At 44.2% G+C, this 23,669-nt stretch overlaps 1 protein-coding gene across 1 annotated transcript; it reads left to right on the top strand.

The window, feature by feature from the left end:
* Positions 1–264: 264 nt before the first annotated feature.
* On the top strand, positions 265–16,763 carry Uch-l5 (ubiquitin carboxy-terminal hydrolase L5). The gene is made up of 11 exons (XM_077686158.1): positions 265–407; positions 647–710; positions 817–922; positions 3,244–3,369; positions 4,821–4,882; positions 8,433–8,563; positions 11,818–11,884; positions 12,506–12,605; positions 13,321–13,413; positions 14,049–14,147; positions 16,675–16,763. The coding sequence occupies exons 1-11, from the start codon at positions 308–310 to the stop codon at positions 16,726–16,728; spliced, it is 1,002 nt and encodes a 333-aa protein (XP_077542284.1). The 5' UTR covers positions 265–307; the 3' UTR covers positions 16,729–16,763.
* The last annotated feature ends 6,906 nt before the right edge of the window (positions 16,764–23,669 follow it).

The following is a 23,669-nucleotide window of genomic DNA, read 5'->3' as shown; positions in this document are numbered from 1 at the left end:
GCGTACCATACGCAGCGCATCTCGAAATTTGACATATCGTCAGATCAGATGTTCGTCGATAGGCTGAGTTAAATGCGCCAAATGCCTCGAGACCTGCGTTCGCATTTATTTATCGCGATACGATAGGCGGCGACGACGCTTCTCGCTGCCGACGGCGCGTTTCGACGTGCGGCGTGCGACAACACCGTGCCCTCCCGCTTGAATTTGGCGCCGCGGCGTCCTGGAACCGGAAGACGCGCTTCAGAGACAACGCCGGAAGACAACGCCGCTCAGAGAGTCTGACGCCGCCTGCAGGCGGCGTTGGGCTATGCGTCATTTAGAAATGGCGTCGAGCACAGGCAGTGCTGGTGATTGGTGTCTGATTGAAAGTGATCCTGGAGTCTTTACCGAGTTAATTAAAGGATTTGGTGCGTAATGTACTGACACAAGCTATGTTTTATTATGTCTGCTTAGAACGAACTGCTGCAAAATTCGGAACTTCGAAATTTAACAGTACTTTTAGGAGTTCTTGTGTACCGATTGTGTATTCTCATGCTGTCTGTTTACAGCGCATCTTTTTTTTTTTTTTCGTGAAATTTGGGGTGTGGGGGGTTCATTTGGCGTGAAGTACTTGATTTGTGATAAGGTTAGTTTATTGTTATTGCAGGTGTAAAGGGAGTTCAAGTTGAAGAGCTTTGGAGCTTGGATCGCGAGAGTTTTGATAAGCTCAAGTGAGTATCTTCACTACTTTTTGCATGCCGGCCACCCCACAAGTAATTGACAATATTAAGTGACACTCGTGCTTTTTTTTTGCTTATTTTCCCCCATTCGTCACAGGCCTGTCCACGGCCTTATATTCCTTTTCAAGTGGTACAGGAATGATGAACCCAGCGGCTCCATTGTGCAAGACAATCGCCTGGACAAAATTTTCTTTGCGAAACAGGTTGGTCGTCTGCAGTGAATGTTGTTCGCGCCCTATTTCGTTTATACATTCATATTTGCATGCATAAATCAGCGGGCCCTTTATACCAATCAGTAGCCGGCAATTCAGTCGACACGTGGTAACTGGATCTAGCGCACAGAAGAGACAGAGAAAGAGGAAAGACAAACAAACAAACAAAAACCCTGCGAGATCCAGATGACATCAAATAGTCTCCCTCTGTCACTGTTGACATCCTGTCGCTGTTGTGGGCGTTTTGCGCTAGTTATGTCGCGTTGAAGAGAATGCGGCACATTCTGGGCTCTCATTTTTTAGCTCGTTTTGAACATTAATTTAGTGCTATTGCATTGTGGTTGCAAAGTATCTTGCCGTGGGTTCCGGACAGTTTATCGAACACCGTATTATCGACGGACGTTTCGTTGGAAACGCTTCATCGGTGCGTTTGACGAAGAAACATTTGTAGCAGTTAAAACAAATTTCACCGTTCTTGGTGATTCATAACGAGCCAGGTTTGCTTCCAGATTTTTTTTTTTTTTAGTTTTGCGGGTGCAACTGCTTTAATAAATCACTTGACTTCGCTTAAGCCGTACCTCCGAACCATGTCACGGCAGTTGAGCCTACCAACGAATTATTTTTGGTTACTCCACTTTTCTGACCATAAAATTACTGCTAATTAAGTTGGTACCTTTGTTCTGCACACGTACTGCATTTCTTCACTGTAGTGTGTCCAGTTTCAAATGGGCACTTGGAAAGCTAGCATTCGTTTCCTTTGATTTCTGCATTCTTTTTTTATTTCTTTGTTGGAAGTGCATTTAATTGCTAGTATGGTGTCATCCGAAAAACATGAGCAGGCAACTATAGTGGCAGAGTTAGCCCTCATTCACACAGCCGTCACCTTCTCCGTCACGGCACCGTCACGTCAACAAAAAGCGACGTTGACGGAACGGAGAAGTGTTCAGACTGGATCTACACGGGAGCTTTCCGTCAGATTACAGGGTCGTCTGCCTAGTGATCAGTTTAGCCTAGAATTGAGCGTTTTTAATCTGAAAAGTAAAGAAAATGGTTTGTGCTCACTTTTCGCTAAATTTAGCCGTAAAAATTTGTTTTCTGATTAGCTGGTTTAGCGCGGGGCATGGTCCCGTCACGTTGACGTGACGGAAACGTAGAGCTCGACCTCCCGTCACCGTCGCACCGTTTTCGGCGAGAAATCGGCCGAAAAACGGCTTCCATGACGGAAGACGGTGAGGTGACGGGGTGAAAAACGGCTGTGGGAATGAGGGCTTAGTCACCATTAGGTTGATGTCTTTCTTTCTCTCTTGTTGTCTGCAGGTAATCTCTGCCAAAAGGCTATCTTTGATCGCACATTGATAGTCGAGGGTAATACGAGACAGAGGGGAGTAAGGTCACAGAATATGTATAAAATGACATTTGTGACTGCAATATTTTCGCTAGGAATTCCCGACCCCGTCAATTCTTACCAATAATCTTCTTAAAAGTCTTAGAAGGATGCTTCTGCTGAATGACGTGCTATGATGCAAATAATGCAGCCACATGGCCAAGTTTCCGCCACACACAAATGTGCGTACAGATGTTGAGGAGAACAAGAATTTATATTTGATATATAGTTTTTATTAGAGAATAAAAATTGTATCTTTTATAAATTATAGTAATATTGATTTAAGATTGTTTCCAACCAACGTTTGACAGCCGTAACTGCAGGACGTCATCTTGGCATCTTTATGAAGTGAATCATATCATACACATACACATACATACATACTCATACACATACAAGTAATTTTCAGATGCCAAAACTACTTCCTTAACTCTATGCGCTTACAGTGTATTGAGGGATTTGAAAACTTATTCAGACGAGGTATGGTTCATTGAGCTTTGTTATGATGAAATTCCTAAAAATCCTTAACTTGGTTTATAGGCATTTATATCACTAATCTTTAGTGCCAAAACAAATTAGACAACTTCAGCAGTGCAAGAAATTTCAGGTTTTTTTTTAATGCATATAATCTATATAATCTTGTAGCAACGTAATTTCTAAACGTCCTTAATATGAACGCTTGTATCAGTAATTTTTAGATGCAAATACTTATCCATCACTATAAAAGCATAAGCTGCATTGTGAGATTTGTAAAAATGCTTATGCCAGATGTCCCGTTCGTTTGCACGCGGTTTTTTCGTAAGACATGCTTTACCAACTAGCCCATCACTTATGCCACTGGCACATTTTTAAACCATCTGCAATGTCCTTCTGTCTTCTAGCATCTGTTGTGAGCAACAATTGTATCGCATTTCTTCTCTCCTGATAGGTGATCAACAATGCATGTGCCACGCAGGCTATACTGAGTGTTCTACTTAATGTCAAGCATCCCGACATCACTTTGGGCGAGACGTTGAACTCGTTCAAAGATTTCTGCCAGAGCTTCGATGCTACGGTAAATCCCTTTCATTCCACTCTTGCTCCCGGTACTGGAGTTTTCAAGGCATGCTTCCTTTTCTAGCGAGCTACTTAACTCTATTGTGACTGTGGAAAAATTGCAGATTTTGAGTGTTTTTTTTTTTCTCTTGAGCTACTGGACACATTTAGCATTGCTTTGCATGAAATTGTAGCTTATAGATTTCTCTTTCAAACACATAACAGCAGTTTTGTGAGAAGTGTAGTTAATGATAGTTTATTGTTCAACGAAACAAAAAAATGCACAAAAAAGTATACAGAAAACACAAATAGGCGATTTTACTGAGCCTAAAAATTATTTTAGGAATTCTATGATATACGAAATGTTTCTATGTTCCTAAGCTACGGTTCAATGTGCACATCAACGTTGTACACCAAGTTATGGATTTTTGCGGGCCCACCAACCTAACGGCCCTGACGGCTGTGCCACTCCGCGAAGCCACTCGAGAGTCAGTTGGTCTCTCTAAAATATGCATCCAAGCATGCTTGTTTGTGTTCTCACCCCAAATCCTTATCACTGCAGCGGTAAAAAACAAGAAAAAAAATTTAGCGCTCTTGAGAAGCAGCGCATGTCGCTCTGCAGCGCTAATTTTGCACGATCCCCAGGCTATCTTGGAAAGGATAATGCAATACGGCGCAGTGCATTTGGCAAAATATCCATGCCGTACGTTGTCCAGACCCTACACATGAAAGTAATGCCTCAGTCGTCAGATATTAGGTACGCTTTGTTTATAAATACAGCACGAAGTCAAAAACGAACCTTCCCTAGCAGCAGCTGTCGAAGTCTGAGGCTGTTGAATGGGAGACTCTTCATCAGAACTAAAATCTGAAGAATCCACATCGTTGCTGGAGTCATCACTACTGCTGGGGTAAAAAAAAGCAGCAGCAGCAGTGGCCAAAGACCCTGAAACCTCTGTCCATCTTTGCAGATCGCGCAGTGAAACAGGACGCCATTTTCACCCGACTCGCTGCTACCTTGGGTTCAAATTTTACTCTCCACGCTGTCTACCCACATGAAATGTAAACAAACGGCAACGAAACTGAAAAAGGGGTTTCCATTGAACACGCCAGATGGCGCCAGTTGGCCAAAGAGCGCCGTTTTTACTTTTTGTGGGAAGTTTGAAAATCATCGTTCACCCATGAATGATGGCCTATTGCGTGGTCACGAAAGAGTTAAGCGCACTGTGCTCAGGACGTGTGAAAAAAAGAAAATCACCTTTTACAGTCTCTGGCTAGTAGAAAAGTAAATATTGTTCACAAAAAATACGCAAGTGGTAATAGACATTCATTGAGCAAAGGTGTGACGATGATTTGTTTGTCATTCTGAGAACCAGGTTCCTGCATATATAAATGCAGGGAGTTGCTTGCTTAAGTTAATCACTGAAGGGGGCACTGTTGTCTGTGCTTTTATGTACTGTGGCTTATTTACAGATGAAAGGCCTTACTCTGAGCAACTCGGATGTCATACGAGAAGTACATAACAGCTTTTCAAGGTAACCTGAATGTTGCATAGATCTGAATCCTTTGTTTATCTTGTGATGAGTGGGTGAAGCAACTAGCTTAGCACTGTGCACTTTAAAAGGGCCATGAAGACAAAATACAAGTTTGGTTTTTTGAAAAGATTGCTTTGTCCTGATAACAGTGACACCAATTTCATCACAAACTTCAAACAAATAAATTATGATATTAAGGAAAGCAGAGGAAGCACTGATGACTCTGCAGCCACTTCATGGCGATTTCTCTATGCCGTCAAAGAATTTTGTTTGTGCAGTTGGCGGCCGCAGACCTAGGCCACCGCCAAGTAACATGACTGGGCCATTGTAGTGAGGCCTCTAGTCCTGTTTGACCGTATCGCTTGGATGCTAGCGGCCAGTGAAAAGGCTGATAACTATGTTCTTAGTGCTGGCCCATATGACGTCACATCCCTATGGCGCAAAATTTTTTCTATATATCTTCCGTCTTTTTTTGTTGTTTTAAAAGAAGGTCTTTCTGGGCTAGAATGGAGCTGAGTGAGCTGCCAAAGTCTGGTTCTTTGGATTTGAGCAATGTTTTATTTTGTTTTGTCTTCATGGCCCCTTTAAGCACGAAAGTCACTTTCACAGGATAAATTAACTCGCATTTGTAAGTAGTACTTGGTCTCAAACCTTAATTTCAACCAGGGACTGTGCTTTTGTATTAAAGGGGTCCTAAAATACCCTCCGCTGGTGCGTATAACCAAATAAAGCAATGTAATAGTAATCACCTGCTTTAAGAACTTTCTTAAAACGATGAGTGTTAGCTAAGAAACTGTAAATCAAAAACCAAACATTGCCACCATGGCGCGTTTCCTCCTCTTTTCACCATTGTCCTTTGACGGCGTGCGGTCGTTTCATTCCTTGATGCTTCGCTCCTCAGAGGTGACGTCTCAAACATTTCCGGTTTTGGGGTCCGCTGACTGCACGTTGTGGTGGTTGCTATTGGCGGCATGCCAGAAAGACAATTTAAAGTGGTGGAAAATTCATGATCATTCATGAATGCACTGGTTAAGAATGCTTTATCAGTGGCATGGGAAGGACCTTACGTCTCTTGTTCTCTTTCACACAGCGTGCACACTGTTTATCTGGAAAGTGCCGTCTCGCATGTGGCCCCGCCGGTGTCAAGCCTTGTTTTGCAGTGTTGCAGTAATTCCTGTTGGCGGCATGTCAAAAAGACATCTTAACACGGCAAAGAACCTATTCACAAAATGCGCTGGTTTGGACCGCTTTACCTGTCGGGATAAATGGCCTTCCTTGTAAGGCACAGAGCAAACCAGCAGCACACTCAAGCAGGATGCATGCGTGTTTTGAAACGGGGCAATAAAGTAAAAAAGGTAAATGTAAACAAAAAAATTCCCCCGCATTTCCCCGAGGGGGAGAATGTGAAAGTGCGAATGCACGGTTGTCGGCCCGCTTGCGGCGCTTGCGCTCGGCCCCCGCAGCCCACCGCCTCGCCGCCTTCTCTTCCATCTCTTCCATCGGGTTTGTAGTATCACGTGTACACCACGCAGTTATCAAGCCGCTATAACGCCGCTGAGTCGCCAACGCACGCCGCTGACGACGTAGTTTGAATGCGTTAAAGATATAAAGCGCGTTACTAACACTGATATCAGCGTCGCGTCCGTGGCTTAGTCGGTAAAGCGTCGCGCTGCGGCCGCAAAGTCCTCGGATCGAAACCTGGCGCCGGATGCTGTTTTTTTTTATATATATAGAGGAGGACTGCGGACGCCGCCGCCGACGCCGCCGCCGCCGCCGGCGGTGGATGGTTTGGGGTCGCTTATAAAGTGCATTCGCACTTAAAATGATAGCGTGTAAGCTAGAGCCACTAAAAGTGTGAGTGTGCTGCAGGAAGCGCTAAATACCAAAGGTGCCACCGCAAGCCGTCGACACGTAGCAGACGATGCTTCTTTTCGCCAGAAGTGCGAGAAAAAACCCGTCTAATAGCAGGATCTCTGCTTCGTGATGCACATGAGAAAATCAATGACATACGTGTTTAAATTGCGGTGTCTAAAAACACGCAGGAAAGGGTGGGAAAGGGGCGATAAACTTTGCAATGAAAGTATGAGCTTTCTGTTGCACCGACCAATTTTTCGGATCTGGAGGGGAATGAAAAATGGTCCCAATAAAAAGAGTAGTCCGAGAAATCCGTGAGTTGCAAAAACTAACTTTATTTCATTTAAATAAGACAGAAGAAGTCGTGAACGGTTCAGGACAAACCTGTTGATAATGTTGCTTATACATCAGCGTCACCTGGTACCTAAAAAGAAGTGGTCTCAAAAAGAAAAGAAACTGGCCACATATGTCTCGTTTCCAGCTTTCAAGATTGCTTCTGTTGAAGGCTGCATGCAAAATTATGGCCTCCAATATGAAAGTTCGTTACCCCAGCGGGAAACAAGCCAATCTCCATCTAATCCAAAGCCAGCCATGTGGCTTAGGATTCAAAATGGCGTTGTCCTGAAGTAGCACCATGGCTCTGTCGCAGAAGATTGAACTTTTGGCTTATTTTGTCTGAAATGTCCGTTGTTCATATACGTTACTCCTATGGGACAACTGGTGGCTCTTCGGGAAAGTCCGAAATATCCAGCAAGTCTGAATTTTTGGAGTCTGAAAAAACGGTCGGCTACTGTACTTGGCTCAGATGACATTCACCGCCCTACCTAACAAGTGCGCTTGTTCATTTAGTGCGCTCAAAAAGCCTTTCAGGAACCCTTTAAGTTTGCTGCGTGTTTGACAATGCCAAGCAACAGCATTTTGCATGCTTATGAAATGATGGGAAGTGGTACTTTTATTTATGTGCATAGCAGTGATGGAGTGCTGTTTTTGGGTGTTTTCTGCGCACAGGTTTTTGTTGTATACAGAGGTAGAGATCAAATTGAGTGACTGGTATAAACAGAACTTTACAAAATTTGAAATGTGGTCTTTCTATTGTTACATACAAAAACAATGCCTGTGTTGCTGAATTTTCAACAAATTTCAGCTAAATAGTTGTAAATTTTGTCTATTGTGGCATGTACTGGGTGGGACATAAACAGTTTTCAGACACCATTGCCTTACACCAATATTTTTTAATTGTAATAATCCTAAAATGCATGAGAACTAATGAGCTTTATGTACAGGCTAGCTGAGGTTGTTTTATTTTGCTTTCAAAGCCTGTTTGGTGACGTTTATATTATCTTTTTTTTTTACATTTTGGCCCCATCATAGCAGTGCTAGAAGATTTACATTTCCAAACATGATAAATTTTTCTTTTTTTGCAATGTTTAAAAAAAGAAACTGAGGCAGAGTATAAAGCAATATCTTTTATATAATAAAGTTACTTTTGGGTGTATATGTGTGACTATTTAAATACGCATAGTTTTACCCAATTTGAAAAGCCAATCGCAAATACTGGAACATTTCCAATCCACCGTGTATTTAGAAAGGAGTGCCAGGATGACAGCTTCCCTTGCACTTGTGCATGATTGCTTGCAGTGCTTATGGAGTGCTTACGAATCTGTCCTTACCAGTGCACCTCTTTTGCTTGCAACAGGCAGCAGATGTTTGAGTTTGACGTGAAGCAAAGTTCAAAGGACGATGATGTGTACCACTTTATTGGTTATGTCCCCATTGATGGTCGCCTCTACGAACTGGATGGTCTGAAAGATGGGCCTATTGATCTTGGTTAGTAATTTGATTTCTTTGCACCGCTATTGTTTGTATGCTTTATCATCCCCATTATTCAGGACTGTGTAAATCTAGTTTTCCATTCCTATCTCCAGGGGCCTGCGAGTTTAGCGTTTTCGGTCAGTTTTCGCACTTTAAAGGGGCCCTGCAGCACTTACCACTGACTACTTGGAATGTATTTTGGGGTAAAGTCCCAGCTATCTCCTCCCGCAAGAATTATAAAAATCCGTTCTCTATCACTGAAGCTACGCGAGATGAAAAATCGTGCATACTATATTTTTCGGTCTATAAGTCACACTTTTGTATAAGTCGCACCCCCCTCAAAGCAACAGTTTTTCTGAAAAAAAAAAAAAAAAAATGTACACAAGTTCACCGGTGTATAAGACGCACCGGTGTACAAAACACACTTGTTAATTAGGTAAACTAATAGAGGATCAGTTCGTTGGAAAGTGCGGCGAAAGTACATGGTTGCGGTGGCCGCCGCCTCTGAACGCATCCCCAGTAAGCAGCGCTAGACACGTGCATCTATACCATCCAAAGTCTTGTTTATTCATACACACAGATGGCACGTATACTAAGACGGCATTTAGGCAAAACCATCGAAGCCTTCTTCCTGTGACTTGCTAACAAATAATTCATTCATTTAGACCTTAGAGCTGTGTCTCTTAATGTGCGCTGACATCACACAGCACACAGGCACCTTTTTTGAGTGCGAACCATGCACGGCCGCCACATACCGGATTTATTCCATACATATGTCGTACCGGTGGATAAGACGCACCATATATACATACATATGTCGTACCGGTGGATAAGATGCTTCAACGAAAATTTCAGAAAAAAAACGCGACTTATACACTGGCAAATAAGGTAATCATTCCCTCTCAACTCAACCGTGGACAGCGCGACGAAAGCTGTGCGCTCTACCAGAGAGGGCATCAGCTTGTGGCATTCTCATCGGCGGCCTTCGATATATCACAGGCCAGGGAGTTTTCTCTTTTCTCCGCAACGTGGAGTGGTCAATTTCCGGTTTGGTGTAACAAAAAAGCAGACATTGATGCCTGCTCGCAAGCGCACACTCTGCTGGTAGGACGTTTTTGAAGCAATAAACGTTTATTGTGAAAGGGTCTGGTTGAAAGGGAAGTATTGAGTTCGTCACTGAAACTCTGCAAAAGGCGACATTACAGATGGGCTTGTAGTTGAGTAACTGCGTAGTAGTGGCAAATATGCATTTTGCAATGCAGAAACGATACCGAAACTGTTGTAAAATATTTGCAAATGGTTTTGTGGTAAGTAGAAATGCAACACGACCTAGAACAATGTGTGAAAAGGCAGTAAAACTGCCAAAAATCTTAAAATAATGTCGCAAACAAGCACTGCTTGATATTTTCAGCTGATTTCAGTGATTATTACTGTCAGAGTGCAGACCTAACGATTGAAAATCATCTTTTGATTCACCATTCGTGCCCTGATAGCAAAAACCAAATGCTAATGCAGAGTAATTATGACCGGCGTGCTTTTTTCTATGGTAGCAGTGGTGCACCATGACCACACCCCTTTTCCACTACCAGGTGATGCAAACGATTGTCAAAAATCACGTTTTTGTTGCAAAATATAAAACAAAACTGAATTTTGATGAAAGGGCATTTTCTGAGCTATCCCCAGATAGCTTTACCTGTTCTAGAAATGTCTGGATTGCTATGAAAAGGGGCTCCCAAGATATCGTTCAAATTGAGGCACAGTAATGAAAGAGTTAAAGGGACTCTGAAGACAACCCATAAATTGATTTTAAATGGAAGTGTGACCTTCCCATAGCCATTTCAGTGTTGATTCGGTGCCAAACGATGCCTTAATTTCTGAGAAATCGCTAATCAAACAACGCATGTCCCATCCTCATTTTCCTTGCAGTGATTCCATGAGGCCAATAAAAAAAAAAGCACGCATAGGGTCATAATAAATGTGGCTATGCACAGACTACTGTGTAAGGGCCACACAATTATCTGTCTGAGCATTGCACCAGGTATTGCACTCAAAACCAATATGAACTTTTTGGCATTTGAGGTCACTACCTTATCGATCGGCTGGGCTCCCGTCATGTAGTTTCTAGCTTTCCTTTTGTTCTCTGATGTTCAAACAGGACAGTAGAAAACGTTCCAGTTACGTTCCAGTTACACAGTTTAAATCTTTTTTGGTGTCACTTGCACGGTACAGCCAGTGGTGGCATCACCTGTTTTTATGTTTTCACTATTTTCTACCTTTTTTTACAAAGGCTACGTGTAACAGTGGTATATTCGGGTTGCTAATCTGTCTATCTGGAGCAACTTGTATTTTGACTTCAGTGTTACTTTAATTGTAGGCATATTCCAACCTTAGTTTCATCGATCTTGATGATCTCTTATAAGGCTTATTTATACAAAATATGAACACTTCATTTAGTGCAGGCTTGCTTGCCCGGTAAGAAGTTATTGGGCTTCTTGGTAGTGCATGTACAGTCATGGACAAATAAATTGTGAACACGAAAATGTGAACCCCAACATGCTAATTGAAAAGTACTGCTCGTGTAGGTCCTATAATGGCGTGCTTTTGGTATATTTGGAAGCCAGATTTTCAAACTTTGTTTGCGTAATTAAGCCACGCATCAGTCTGACCTGAATGGAAAGAAATCGTGCTATTTGTGTGTTCCGCTTCATATTTTCGTTATCGCATTTCATTTGTTCATAACTGTACAGGCACGGTGCAGTCAAGGACAAGCAAAGAAGGGTGAAACAGCGCGAGCAGTCCTTCAGAATACTCAATACTCCGTCTCATCTCTGTCTCTTGTCTCTGCCCGGAGCGTGTCATACACTATTGTTCTGTTGGATGCATTTCATGCCGCTGAACTTAATATGGACTGTTAATCAAATTTTATTGGTGGGAGCAACACGTTTTCTTTTGCACTTGACTTTGTTTAAAGGTAAATAAAAACCTAAATAGATAATTGATATAAAAATGAAAAAAAATAATGGTGCCATCTACACTATAATGCCATGAGCGAATTAAAAAGAAGGGATTTCGTGCCATGTCAGGGGAGTTTGAAATGAGATTGAGAGCGTTGGTGTCTCTCATGCTTACAGAGTCAATTTACAGTGAGATGTCGACCACTTTTTCTGCACCTTTATGGTGCCTCATTGCCATGTGTCCTTGCAGTGGGCCTTTTTTAAAGCATGTTAGTGCTTTCTGTATACATTGTGTATTTTTATTTTGTACCCTAGGTCCTATTCCTCAAGGCACAGACTGGGTGGACACAGTCAGACCAGTGATTGAGGGCAGAATAAAGCAGTAAGTCGTCGGAATTTATGCAGTACCTCATGTTGATGCTTTGTTGTGACACAATTCAGTGCTTAGGCGCATGGTGATTCCGTTGAGATGAGGGAAAGGGGTACAAAGAATTATTCTCTGTGCTGCTGACTGCATGGTCCGTGTAAAGGGAAGATCAGAAGGTTTGCATGAATGATTGGAATGGGGTTGTAATTTCAGAGGTGACATTGCTGCTGACAAAGCTATCGAATTACTGCTAAAGGCACCAATTAGGAAAGGGATAGCTGTGCAACAATCTTCTCTTGATTGACTGTAGAGTAAAATGAGCATTAAGGTCACAACCTTGTTGCGTTTTCTACCTTATTAGTATCGTCATTTTTGGCATCGGTATTTGTATTTCATGTGTGATGTTTATCGTTTGAAATTTTTGAGACCAACAACTTTTTTTTTGGAAGTTTACTCTTCTGTTCGTTCTTACTACGTGGTGTCCTGTGTAGATGATGAGCATTGCACCAAATTATTCACAGTCAGTCTAGTGCGAGGCTGAAGACGCCATTCACAAGTTGGGAGCAACCGTAGTTCTCTGGATCCATTGTGGTATCGTGTCGACATTCTTGGTTTTTTATTTTTTTCTCTCTCGAGGTACAACGAAGGTGAGATTCACTTCAACTTGATGGCCCTGATCACCGACAGAAGGCTGTTGTACCAGAAACAGTTGGACAGCCTGAATGCTCAGCTGGCTGTGAGTTACAGACATGCCCTTTCATTTGGGATGGAGAGCATATACTCCACAGAAATTGGTTGGCTGTCCCTTTCATATTTTTGTTATTATTACTGCCTATATGACAAAACAATACACCTACTGGCAACTCACTATGCTCATGCTAGTTAAAAAAGGAAACGAAACAGCAACATGCCTGTTGCTGTAGTGGGGCCTGCATCATGGGATAAAAGTGCAGCTGAGGTATTGGCATATCGAGAGTGTGTCGTTTCTTCTTGTGCCCTTCATAACAATTACAGTGACTTGGCTCATCGCTGTTAAAAGCAAGAGCTGTAAAAAAAAAATTGAGGGTTTTGCACATTGATGCTACACTCAGCCAGGAGGTGTGCAATACGGATCAATTTAGGCCACTTGGGAATCTTTAATGTGTGCCAAAATCTCTGCTCACTGGCATTTTCATTTTTCAGTTCCATCAAAAAACCCGCATCCTTGGGCGAGAGCTCTAGGGATGACGTTGGTTCTAATGTACTCATTTCTATGAGTGTTTGTGGAAAATTCCAGTCACGATCATTTGTTTACTCTTCCATGCAGTAAAGTCTTGGCATCCAATTTTTTTTTCTTAAATCTCAGAGCCTAACGCATTGTGCATTGTCCTCACAGATACTGGCTGCAACTAGAGAAGGGGTGCAGTATCTGTAAGTGCATCTGTGTGCTTTATTTTTATTTTCCCCCCTAGTCTGGTGGAATGGAAACTGACGAAATCCAGACTGAGATCAGCAAGTTGCATATGCTCATACAGGAAGAAGAGAACAAGTGCAAGCGATACAAGGTAAGCACCATGTATGAAAGGTTGCACTTATCAGTATACTCCTATTGTGGTGCCCATAAGACCTGGCAAGGTAATCACACGAGGGGGGGGGGGACATCCTAGGATGGCGCATCATAACCTGTCCCTGGCATTTCTTTTTTGGCAGATGAGGGGGTCTGGCACTAGTGACTTGCTTTGGCTGCTAATTAATGGGGTACAAGTTTTTCTCATGGATTTCCACATGCAAGTTTTGTCATGGCACTTAGTCGCAGGTTTCACTAGATTTGTCTTCAGCGAGTGGGAGAAAGAAACGAGGTGGCATTTCCAGGCAGCCCTGGTGTGTGTGGGGTTGTTGCATTGTATGCTGGGTGCAGAATGCATGTGCTGTTCTGACGTGGTGGGGGAACCAGCGCCAGTAGTTTGAAGCTCTGGGCTTTGGTCTTTACTTGGTGTGCGGAGACACACGTCGTCACTCCATTCAGCGTGCAGCAGGCGTGACTTTTGAAAAGACTGGGTGATAAAAATGGATGGGGGGGGGGGGGGGGGGGGGGGGTGCACTGCTATGTCAACTCTGCATAGCACTGCCCATGCAGACATGCTGTGGCAGCCGCCTTGTCGGGAACATTCTGTGTAACAGTTTCACCGCCGTGTTGCAGGTGGAGAACATAAGACGGAAGTTCAATTACCTCCCGCTGATCATGGAACTTCTGAAGATCCTCTCGGAAGAGAAGAAGCTGGTGGCCTTAGTGGAAAAGGTCTGTACAGGCAGGCCACACTCGGACCAAAAGTTCCACGATTTCTGCTTGACACTTGCTCATAACATGACTGCTAGTTAGCTTGCAGTCTAATTCTGATAGTTTGATGCCTACATATGCAGAAGTGCAACAGGTGAATTAAAGGCCAACTGCAGTGAAACCTCGCCTTGGCCAGATCTATTCTGAAGGTGCCGTAACTACCACCCAAGCAGCAGGTAGCTCTGTGAAAATTCCTAGGTGATCGATACAAGTGTGTTTACAATAGATCCGTAGCAGATGACAGTACCCCTACCAGCATAGTGTGCCAACAGCCAGGCAGTGGATGCGACATCCCAGCTAGCCCAGCACTCTGGCCGTTCGTTGTACACACTTCCTCTCAAGCGGCCAGCCGACTATAGTTCATACCACAAGCTAGCTGCAGCACTGTGGAGGCTACATTGTTGTCCCCCTCAGGGCGCCCAACTCACCGCGAAGGAAGCGACAAAAGGCGCCGGGGCCGTGCGGTGCCACTTGCCGAGAGGGGAGAAGGGAGTGTCCTTTCAGGACCTCCTTCACGGCGGATTAGGCGCCCTCAGTGGGCGCACTATTGATAACAATGTAGCCTCCACAGTGCTGCAGCTAGCTTGTGAGATGAACTATAAGCTTTCTTGTGCACATACAAGAAAGAAAAGCTTAGGAGAGGCCCCGGTTGTCACTGGTGCATTGGGAGAAGTGTGGAAGAAGTCGTGGTTTTTTCACGCTCATGGGAGGTCACTGGCAACCGCTTCCTAGCAATGGTGCTGAAGGCCAGCCCACTGAGGCCCTACGTCACTGTGCGGCCCAGCCGGTAACCAATGTTTGGCAGGCAGAGATGAAGCAGACAACAGGAGAGCGAGCGAAGGCGGCGTGTGGGTGCAAAATAAGCAAAAAGGGCGACCTTTGAAAACGGAGGAGTGGCTTCACCAAAATGCGGCATCAGGGCCTCTCCTCAACTTTTCTTTCCTCCACGCTTGCGCCGCTCACACAAGGCAGCTGCAATGTCACTTCCGCCTGGCCAAAATGGCTGCCCTTTCTCGATTTCGACTTGAAGATGGCCAATTGTTGCTGATTGCTTGTGGTGTGCTTGTACATATTTCAGGCGTCATATTTCGTACCTTGTACCTTGCAGTGTCTTTAGGCAAACAATACAAACATAGGGTTATCAGTAGGTTGCAATTTTCGCTGCAGTTGGCCTTTAACATTGTGTTAGTGACCTCAACTTGCTGGTTTATGACCTCAAAACTGTAAAATCCTTTAACAAAAGCAAATGTAGCACACAGGCTTTTTTCGTGACGAATTGGGTCCCTTGTTTTCAAATTTTATCATTTTGTAAATTAATGTGAAAAAATTGCATGCTGATACTGCTTATGTTGCATCAAATGGTTTGCTGCTACATATATCATGTCGCGCTATTTACTCACAAATGTCCTGAGCATAGAGTTTCATACAGTAAATACTTAGAGAGAAAACTGGCACTAGTGTCAATGCGAACTCCTTTGATTGGAATGATGTGTAGAAGTGGAACCGGATTGTGTGGGCTCAAAATGTGGCAATGGCTGCACAAGGTGCATTTTTTTACCATTAAAGCATTATTGCGTGGTTCACTGCTTACAAATTGCACTGTGCACAAGGAAATTTGTTGCTAGAAACTGGTGCTGTGTGAAAAAAAAATGGCACGTTTAGGTAAAAAGCAGACGCCCACCATTTGCTGCTGAATACGATGGGATGGGAACTTCAAAAACTATTATTTGTAACTGTATCGGCACTGGTGGTTTTTATTAGCACCAAAAGTTTTTGTGCTTAAAAAAAAAATCTTGCGTTTGGAGAAGTTATTTCGGCCTGTACCAGGTGCATTCACCTAGCTGTGTTCCTACGGCCACCAGTTTGGCGGGTGAACACTATGACACTATAGGAATGGTGTTCACAGGAAAAGTTTGGTTGCCCCAAACATTTCAAAATTTGCCTCAGCTGCGAACGCTCTGCCGCGCGAGTGCTGACGCAACACCTTATTCGCAGTAAATTCGCCGCATATAGCGTCGTCATTTGCGTTTTCATGCTTGTTTTGCCTCAGTGAAGTGATAACAGCCCGCCTTACTCGCAAGTTTGGTTATAAAACATTTACACTCCGCGTGGTGCCAGCATGTGTTCGGCGTTGAGTTCAAAGGAAAACGTATTTTCGTACACTTATTCCCAACACGCCGCATTATTGCCCACACTAGCAAAGGCATCCAAGTAAGACCGCGACGAAAACGAAACTGGCTGCACGACCTAATCGATAGTACTTTCTGGAAGCTCTTTGTGCCAGTCCAAATCCACTTCTGCCCATCACGTCCATTGCGGTGGACGACTTCAGTGCCAGGTTCCTTTCTAGGTATTATTGTATGCAACTCCCTGGTTCTGGGCATATTGCTTTGCCTAGTTTCCGCATGCGCACTTGCACTGTGGAAGGATTTTGAAGTTATTTTTGTGCACAGAAACATAAGTGATATGAGCTGTTGCTGTTTTCCAGGCAAAAGAAAAAGCACTAGAAAAGAAGAAACAAGCCGAGAAAACGAAACAATAAAAAGGTGGTCCTTGAGTAATGATGCATGCATAAAACTGTCCAGAGGGTGCTTTTCTTGAAACAACAACATTTTGTCCTGGCTTTGATTGTGTTTTTATCAGCGACTTGCTAGTTTAGCATATGCTTAGCCACCCATTTCCTCCGTAACCTGTGTGGCACGCAAACGTCTTACAATCTAAGTTGTGCCCGTGTCACACGGCAAATCTGATGACATTTAGAGTGAATGACATTAGTTTGGTGTTACACTAGAATACTAAATGACATTTATGCAAATGGCACTTGGTGATGGAATGAGTTCATGGAAACATGTTCGCAGTAGCTTCGGAACTGAATAAGTAGCCTCAACAGCAGTGATCTATCACCAAACCAAGAAGTTTAATAACAAGCTGTTGGGCACTGTGTCTAAACCATACCAGTAAATCAAAAATTTTCCTTGCATAGCTTTTTATGTGCAGAAAAAAGTAAACAACATTTTTGCTAAGCTCTGCCATGTTTGCTACTGCTACCCAGATATGGGTTTGGCACATGTCTTAGCTTGTGATGTGAATGTCACTAAAACAGAGCTACACTTTTTTTTATTTAAAAAGCAAATTAGTTTTGCTCTAATAAGTTATAAGGCTTAAAAACATAATGGACACAACTACATTATTATCCTGCAATTCTGCAAAATTTCTGATTGATTATGGGGTTTAACGTGCCGACGCTACTCGGGCAATGAGGTGCGCCGCAGTGGAGGGCTCCGGATTAATTTTGACCACCTGGGCATCTTTAACGTGCGCCGAAATCTCGAACACAAGGGCGTTTTTACTTTTCACCTCCATCAGAAAAGGGGCCGCTGCGGCCGGGAATTGAACCCGCGTCCTTGGGCTTAGCAGCACAACACCTTAGCAGCTGCAAGTTTTCTAATTCTCACTGCTATTATTATCAAATGACTTTTACTTTGCTATGTAGACCTGCTAAGCCAAACCAAATGTCATTTATAGCTAATGTCATTTGCTTTGAACGTCATTAGATTTGCAATGTGACAGGGGTATTACAGCATGTACAGGTGCCGTCATAAGTAATTGGAACAAGGATTTGTGAATATCACAAAATATTTGCCTTACTGGCTTTATGACAGCAATTACCGGTTTACAGGAAGCTTTTTCTGTTGGGGAGGCTTTCTTTAAGCACATTATAGCAGCCAGGCAGTTTTCGGAAGAACAAATTCCTGTAAATTCATGAGACCGTGTTCCAATTACTTGTGATGGTGGCTGTACACGAAAATCAAGTTATTGGGGGCTACGGTTTGACAGCTGGTGGCCCTGGTATATTTGCATACAGTGGGGATTAGCATGGTATCTTTACTACAGAAAATGACAGTGCTATGTTCGTGCCACGTACTGCACACAGCGAAAAAAATACACTGGGCGTCTTTTTGGCCTTCCCAAAGCATTCTACACTTGGGTGCCTGAGCCCGGGCTCTTCAACTTCCTGATGTTGGTGCAAACGCAACTCTTGGGTGACACTTGCTGCACCTCAGTTTTTGAGCATGTCATTGACAAGCCATACTGGCTGTTTCTTGCTGCCAAGTGTGCACTATAGAAGGAAGTTCGAGTTATATGCTGCAACTGCGAGGTTACAGCATGCACAGATTTATTTTTCTCCCTTGCATGCTGCTTCGCGTTTCCCAAGGCTAACCTCCTCTGTCTATGTGCCTCGTTACTTTCATCTTTCTGCCTATTTCTACACCTTTCCTGAGTCTCACCTCCTTTCTAAAGAAGGTTGAATTTGTGTTAAAAAAAAAAAAGCCACGTTTTTTTTTTTGCCCTGCAGTGCCATTTATTGTACTGTTTTCCTACAGAGAAATTAACATAATGTTTGCACTGAAAGTGGTTGAGATTTTGGTTATTGCCCTGAATGTGCTGCACTGAAAACTAACCGCACTTGCTGACCGTGCCGGCGGCATTTCGTTGCGTTGTTCCTCCCCTTGGTCCCCTTCCATTTCAGGAATCGCGCTCGGCCACCACCATTTTCTCTGCTCGTGTGTCTTTGCACAGCTTGTCGACACATATTTTCACCGTAGTTGCTGTATTGACGCTTATGAAAGGCCAAAAAAGAAATAACCGTGGCATGATAGCCAAAAAACTGGTCAATGCTGGCCGGTTTTAGATACAGACCGGCAACCGGCCCACTGCCTAAAAAACTGGTCGGGCCGGTCCAAAACCGGTCAGGTGGCAACCCTAATGACTTATTGGCCAATAGAACACTGCAGGTATGCATAACTTTGCTATCCTAACAATGCCTCAGAGCTTAGGCCTAATGTTTCACATGGAGGTCTTGCGACTGCAAAACACTTTCACTTCCCCTGCAGACCTCCATCATCTCGTCTGGCAGTGCCCAAAATTGACAAAATACAGAACTTTGTTTTCCTGTGGCTTTGGCACCACCACTCCTGTGGACCTTAGCACACTGGAAGAACACACTATCATTCAAATTGCACAGTTCGGTATTAAGAGCGGCTCAACCGAAGTGTTACAGTGCTGGTCTACTACGAAGTGCTAAGAACTCAAGACTTGCTTCACGGTGCTGAGGAATGAAGAGCTCCAAACTTCAATCCCCTCCCTACCTATGCACTAGTACTTCTCGCAGGCCTAGTGCCTTCCTTTGGTGAATAAAAGCTTTACAACAACAATATCACCCGCTATTCACAGCTCAACAACCAATGAGTACTTTTTCCAGTGTGCACCGGTCATTGATGTTGGGCCTCAAAGTGTGACGTTAGGCCTAATGCGGGCCTTTGCACGCCTTCGTTGCCCCCTCCATCTGCTGCACATCTACCTTTGTGCAAGTAAAGTGGAAAATAACTAGCTTCACAAAAGAAGCTGATTAAAGCATACAACCTGGTGAAAGCATTATGAAAAGAGAAAAGAAGCAATCAAAATGTCCTGCCTTTGCCTCCCAAAAGACTGTTCCATTATTAATGTGCCGTCTGATGATGAGGCCTGCTCGGTGAGCCACGACTAGAGTGCTGTCCAACCGTGTTCAAATCTTTTAAGGCCGAGCTGACGTGTAGCTTAATGGTGCAGCTCCGCGATGCGGAGAGCATCAGTTCGAGACCAACCCCTGCCCATTCTTTATTTTGCCCTTTTTACCTGATTTTTATTATTATTTTGTTTTTTTTGGGTTAGTTTGATGTTTTCAGAGACTTATGTTTTTGTTTATTAGGTTAAGTTAGGCAGAGCGAAATAGTGCCAGGTTCGGTGTTACACAAGAAAAACGCAGCCAGATGGCACTCTAGACACAGACTTATTAAGGCCCAGGTGCTTTAAGACTTATCCATATACGCTACAGTCCATTTTCCCAGCTACACTGAACCGACACTGCCTGCAGGTGGAAAGCACCAAAGCACCAATTAAATAGAGTGATAGGCTGCACACTGCACCTGCAGCGTACCAAATTACCTGTACCGAAAATTAATACAGTTAAGAACATTTTTATGTTGAATACCAATTGCGTGACTTGAAAAAAAAAAAAGAAAAACATTTAGAATTGCGCAGGTTCTAACCCAGACTTACAACTGGAACCAGAGACTGTACCTCAAAGTCGCAGAGGTAAAGGGTATCGCTAGTGTTTAAAGTGAACCAGTAGATGGTGCTTGGTGCACATGATTGCAGGAAGTGCCGGGTGTGTGCCATTTAGGAAATGGGGTATTGCTCTGCACATGTAGTTTGTAAACAACATTATAGAAATTGTGGACATTCACTGCCAAAATCTCAGCCGAAATAATGGCAGCTGGAAAAGCTGACGTTATTTTGACAGCAACTTCCTGCGACGTCACTGCCTACACGACAAATAGTTCCACTTTTGCAACTGTTGCTGTGTTGGCAGAAGCGGCTACCAATGGGAGTGCCAACACGTCGGTGCAACTTGTTTTGAAGTAGGTCTGTACAGTGGTGGAGGCACTGGGGCAGGCTCAGTTGTGGTCCAAAACTCCTCTGAAATGCTAGCAATTTCACCTCCCCGTCCCTCGTTTATGCTCAGCAAGGAAAGGGGGGGTGCACTTGCAAACATTTTGGGTTGGGTTGGACCACCAGACAACCTTTCCCTATGCTGTTGAATTCACATTTTTATTTTCAGAGCACTGGAACTTCACACTTCTTTCTCCGTCACCCCAATATCAAAAATATGCACCCTGTTAACAACCAAGGTCTCCGGCAAGCCTGTATTCAAGCGCTTGGCAAGATGCTTCAAGTTAACCTTGAAAAACCTGCTATGTTGACGACTACCGCACGAAATCAGCCTTTGCGGTTACTATCTTGGACCACCGAGAAAGTGAACTGACCTCCGCAACCGTCATTGCCAAAGATTCCACAATGGCAGAAGGAATCGCCATAGCCCTTGCAGCCACTGCTGCTCAAAATTCTATCACCATTGTCACCCACTCTCAAGCTGCCTGTTGGCATTACACCACTGGCCACACAGTATTCTCAGCCCTTGGCATCCTACAACTCATCTTTAACTGCCCTGACCTGTACATTCTCTGGACCACAGGACATGTGTCTGGAGGGGAGTAAGGTAGCTCACGCCACTGCCCACGCACACTGGGCTTTCCCCCCCAGCACCCAGCCATCACCGTAGGAAGAAAACCACCCTGCGCCTCTTATTCGCAGAAGTATACTGCAGCACTACTATCCCGGACGCTGCACTCTACCATTGCCCCACGACAAGCTGACCAAAGAAGATGGCACCACCTACCACCGCCTTGAAATGAACGCATACCAACATGGCACCATCCTCCACGCATCCACCCCACCTCCTACTCTGCCACCTGCAGATTCTCCCCTTGAGTGCACCCTACCACATGTTGTGGGAGTGCTCCCACACTCCTTCACTTACTCCATCCTTTCCTGAAGCGATGAGCAGTGGGAAGGTGTGCCAGCCAGCATGGGCCCTTGTGGTCAGCTTCTGCTGGTCAAAAGGGCCCGCCAGACAGCCACTGCCCAGGGACTTCAGGACTAAGAAGACCTCCTATTACCACAGGGCCGAAAATTAACTGATTAGTGTCCCAAATAAAGTTTTTTCCTCCTTCGCCTCCTTTCTGTTAGTCGGTGTCTGAAACATCGCAACAGAGCCTGAAGAAGCTACGTACAAATTAATTTTTTAAAAGTTACAGCAGCACCTACCCTTCCTCTTATGATGCAAGGAGGCAAGAGCCGCACTTCTTGTTGAGTTGTGAAAGCATTGTGCGAGTGGGCGTGTTGACATCGCTGCCAGCGGGAATTGGTGAATTAGCCTTAAGTCTCTTATGGCTGCCGTCATCGTCACTGGCCAATCCCTAGAATGACAGGTTATGTTGACGTCGCAGCTAATTGCAAAGTGGTGGATTGGCTGCAAGCTCCTTATGGCAGCTCTCTTTGTCACTGACCAGTCTCCGTAAGTGGGTATGTAAGAATTGTGGGTGGGTATGTTGATGTCGTAGGTAAATGAGAATTGGTGAATTCGTCACGAGCTTCTGACGGCAGCTGTCATCATTACTGGCTATTCCACCTGAGCGTTTGTTGTTACACCTATGTTCATCCTTGATGTCAAGTGATCTGAACGTTGAGCCTAATGATGTGCAAAGCAACGTCAAATTCATTGTACATCATGCTGAGGGTATCAAATGACACAACGTTAGACCTCAAAGCTTGAACACTGAGTAATTTTGCATTCCCAGTAAAGATGTCTGGGCACCACATAACCCTGTTTGCAGCCAGTGGTGAATTTTGATGATAGGTTTCTGGTTATGTGCAGCCAATGAAAATTTCGCTGCCAGGTTCTGGCCCCGGGGATCTAGAAATGCTGCTTCCTTAGCCAACTGAGCTAAGTAATGTGTGAGTGATGCTTGCGTGTGAAAAGACCCTTTCCCTTGACATTACTCAAATCAATGTTATTATATGCTACACTCCTCCTCCATATTTGTGCAGCCTGAAATACTTCAGGAGGAAGGAAGAAAGGAAACAACTGAAGGAAAGGCAGGCAGATAAACCCGTATAGCATCCGGTTGGCTGCCCTACATATGGGGAAGGGGAGAAGGGAATCAAAAGAAAAAATGAGGGATGGGAAAGGTAAGTACAAAAACAAACTGCAGACAAAAATTGGGCATAACACAAAACGGGTAAACTGACCAAATCGGCGAGTGAAAGACTATGCATACAGGTAGCATGTCTAGAACTGTTGAGGCAAGCCTGTGGCTTTCAAAAAGCGAAGTAGGACTCTTGTAGCCTTCTAGGGGTGTTAACGGGCAATACCTTCGGCCCAAAATAGTCTAGATTGTAAACATGTACATCGTTGATTGTAAACAGGTCGTTGCCGTCAATGCATTGAGGCTGGGAGGTGCTGCCTCTGTGTTGTGAACTGGGCACCGTGGCATAAGAAGTGTTTAGTTGTCTCTTCAGAAACGCGCTCGCGTCGCAAACAGGGCTCACAGCCATGTTAACAGTGACGGAGTAAGCATTCGTGTAGGCAACCCGTAGACACAGGCAATAAAGTAGGGTGACATCTGAGCACGGCATGTTAGTAGGCAGGTGGCGCAGCGATTGGAGTCATGTAGAGTTCCTCTATACAGTTCCCTATCGGAGCTGTATAGAGAAATTCTAGGTTCAGGCGTGTGCAGGCGGCAGTTCGCTGGACTATTCACTCAGCGAGTGTGAATTTGCGGGCACTGAAGTGCAGTGACTTTGCGATGTTGAGGTAGAGATATCAAGTTGCAGACCAATCAGGCACTTCCATGGGCATAACGAGCTGTTTTGTCCGCTATTCGTCCTTAGCAATGCCACAGTGACTTTGGAACCACTGGGAAATAATAATATGCCTCTACTTTACTAAGACGTCAAAAGCGCATTGAATTTCGGGCAGAAGTTGTTCACATGGGCTGTGGCGAAGGGCAGGCTGAGGGCACTAAAGAGCAGGCCAGTAGA

Source organism: Haemaphysalis longicornis, unplaced genomic scaffold (genome assembly GCF_048455015.1).
Source record: "Haemaphysalis longicornis isolate Haplotype H1 unplaced genomic scaffold, Haemaphysalis longicornis Haplotype H1 scaffold_1, whole genome shotgun sequence".
In the NCBI taxonomy this organism is placed as follows: domain Eukaryota; kingdom Metazoa; phylum Arthropoda; class Arachnida; order Ixodida; family Ixodidae; genus Haemaphysalis; species Haemaphysalis longicornis.
The sequence above is the reverse complement of the archived record's forward strand: the minus strand, read 5'-3'. Positions and strand labels throughout refer to the sequence as shown.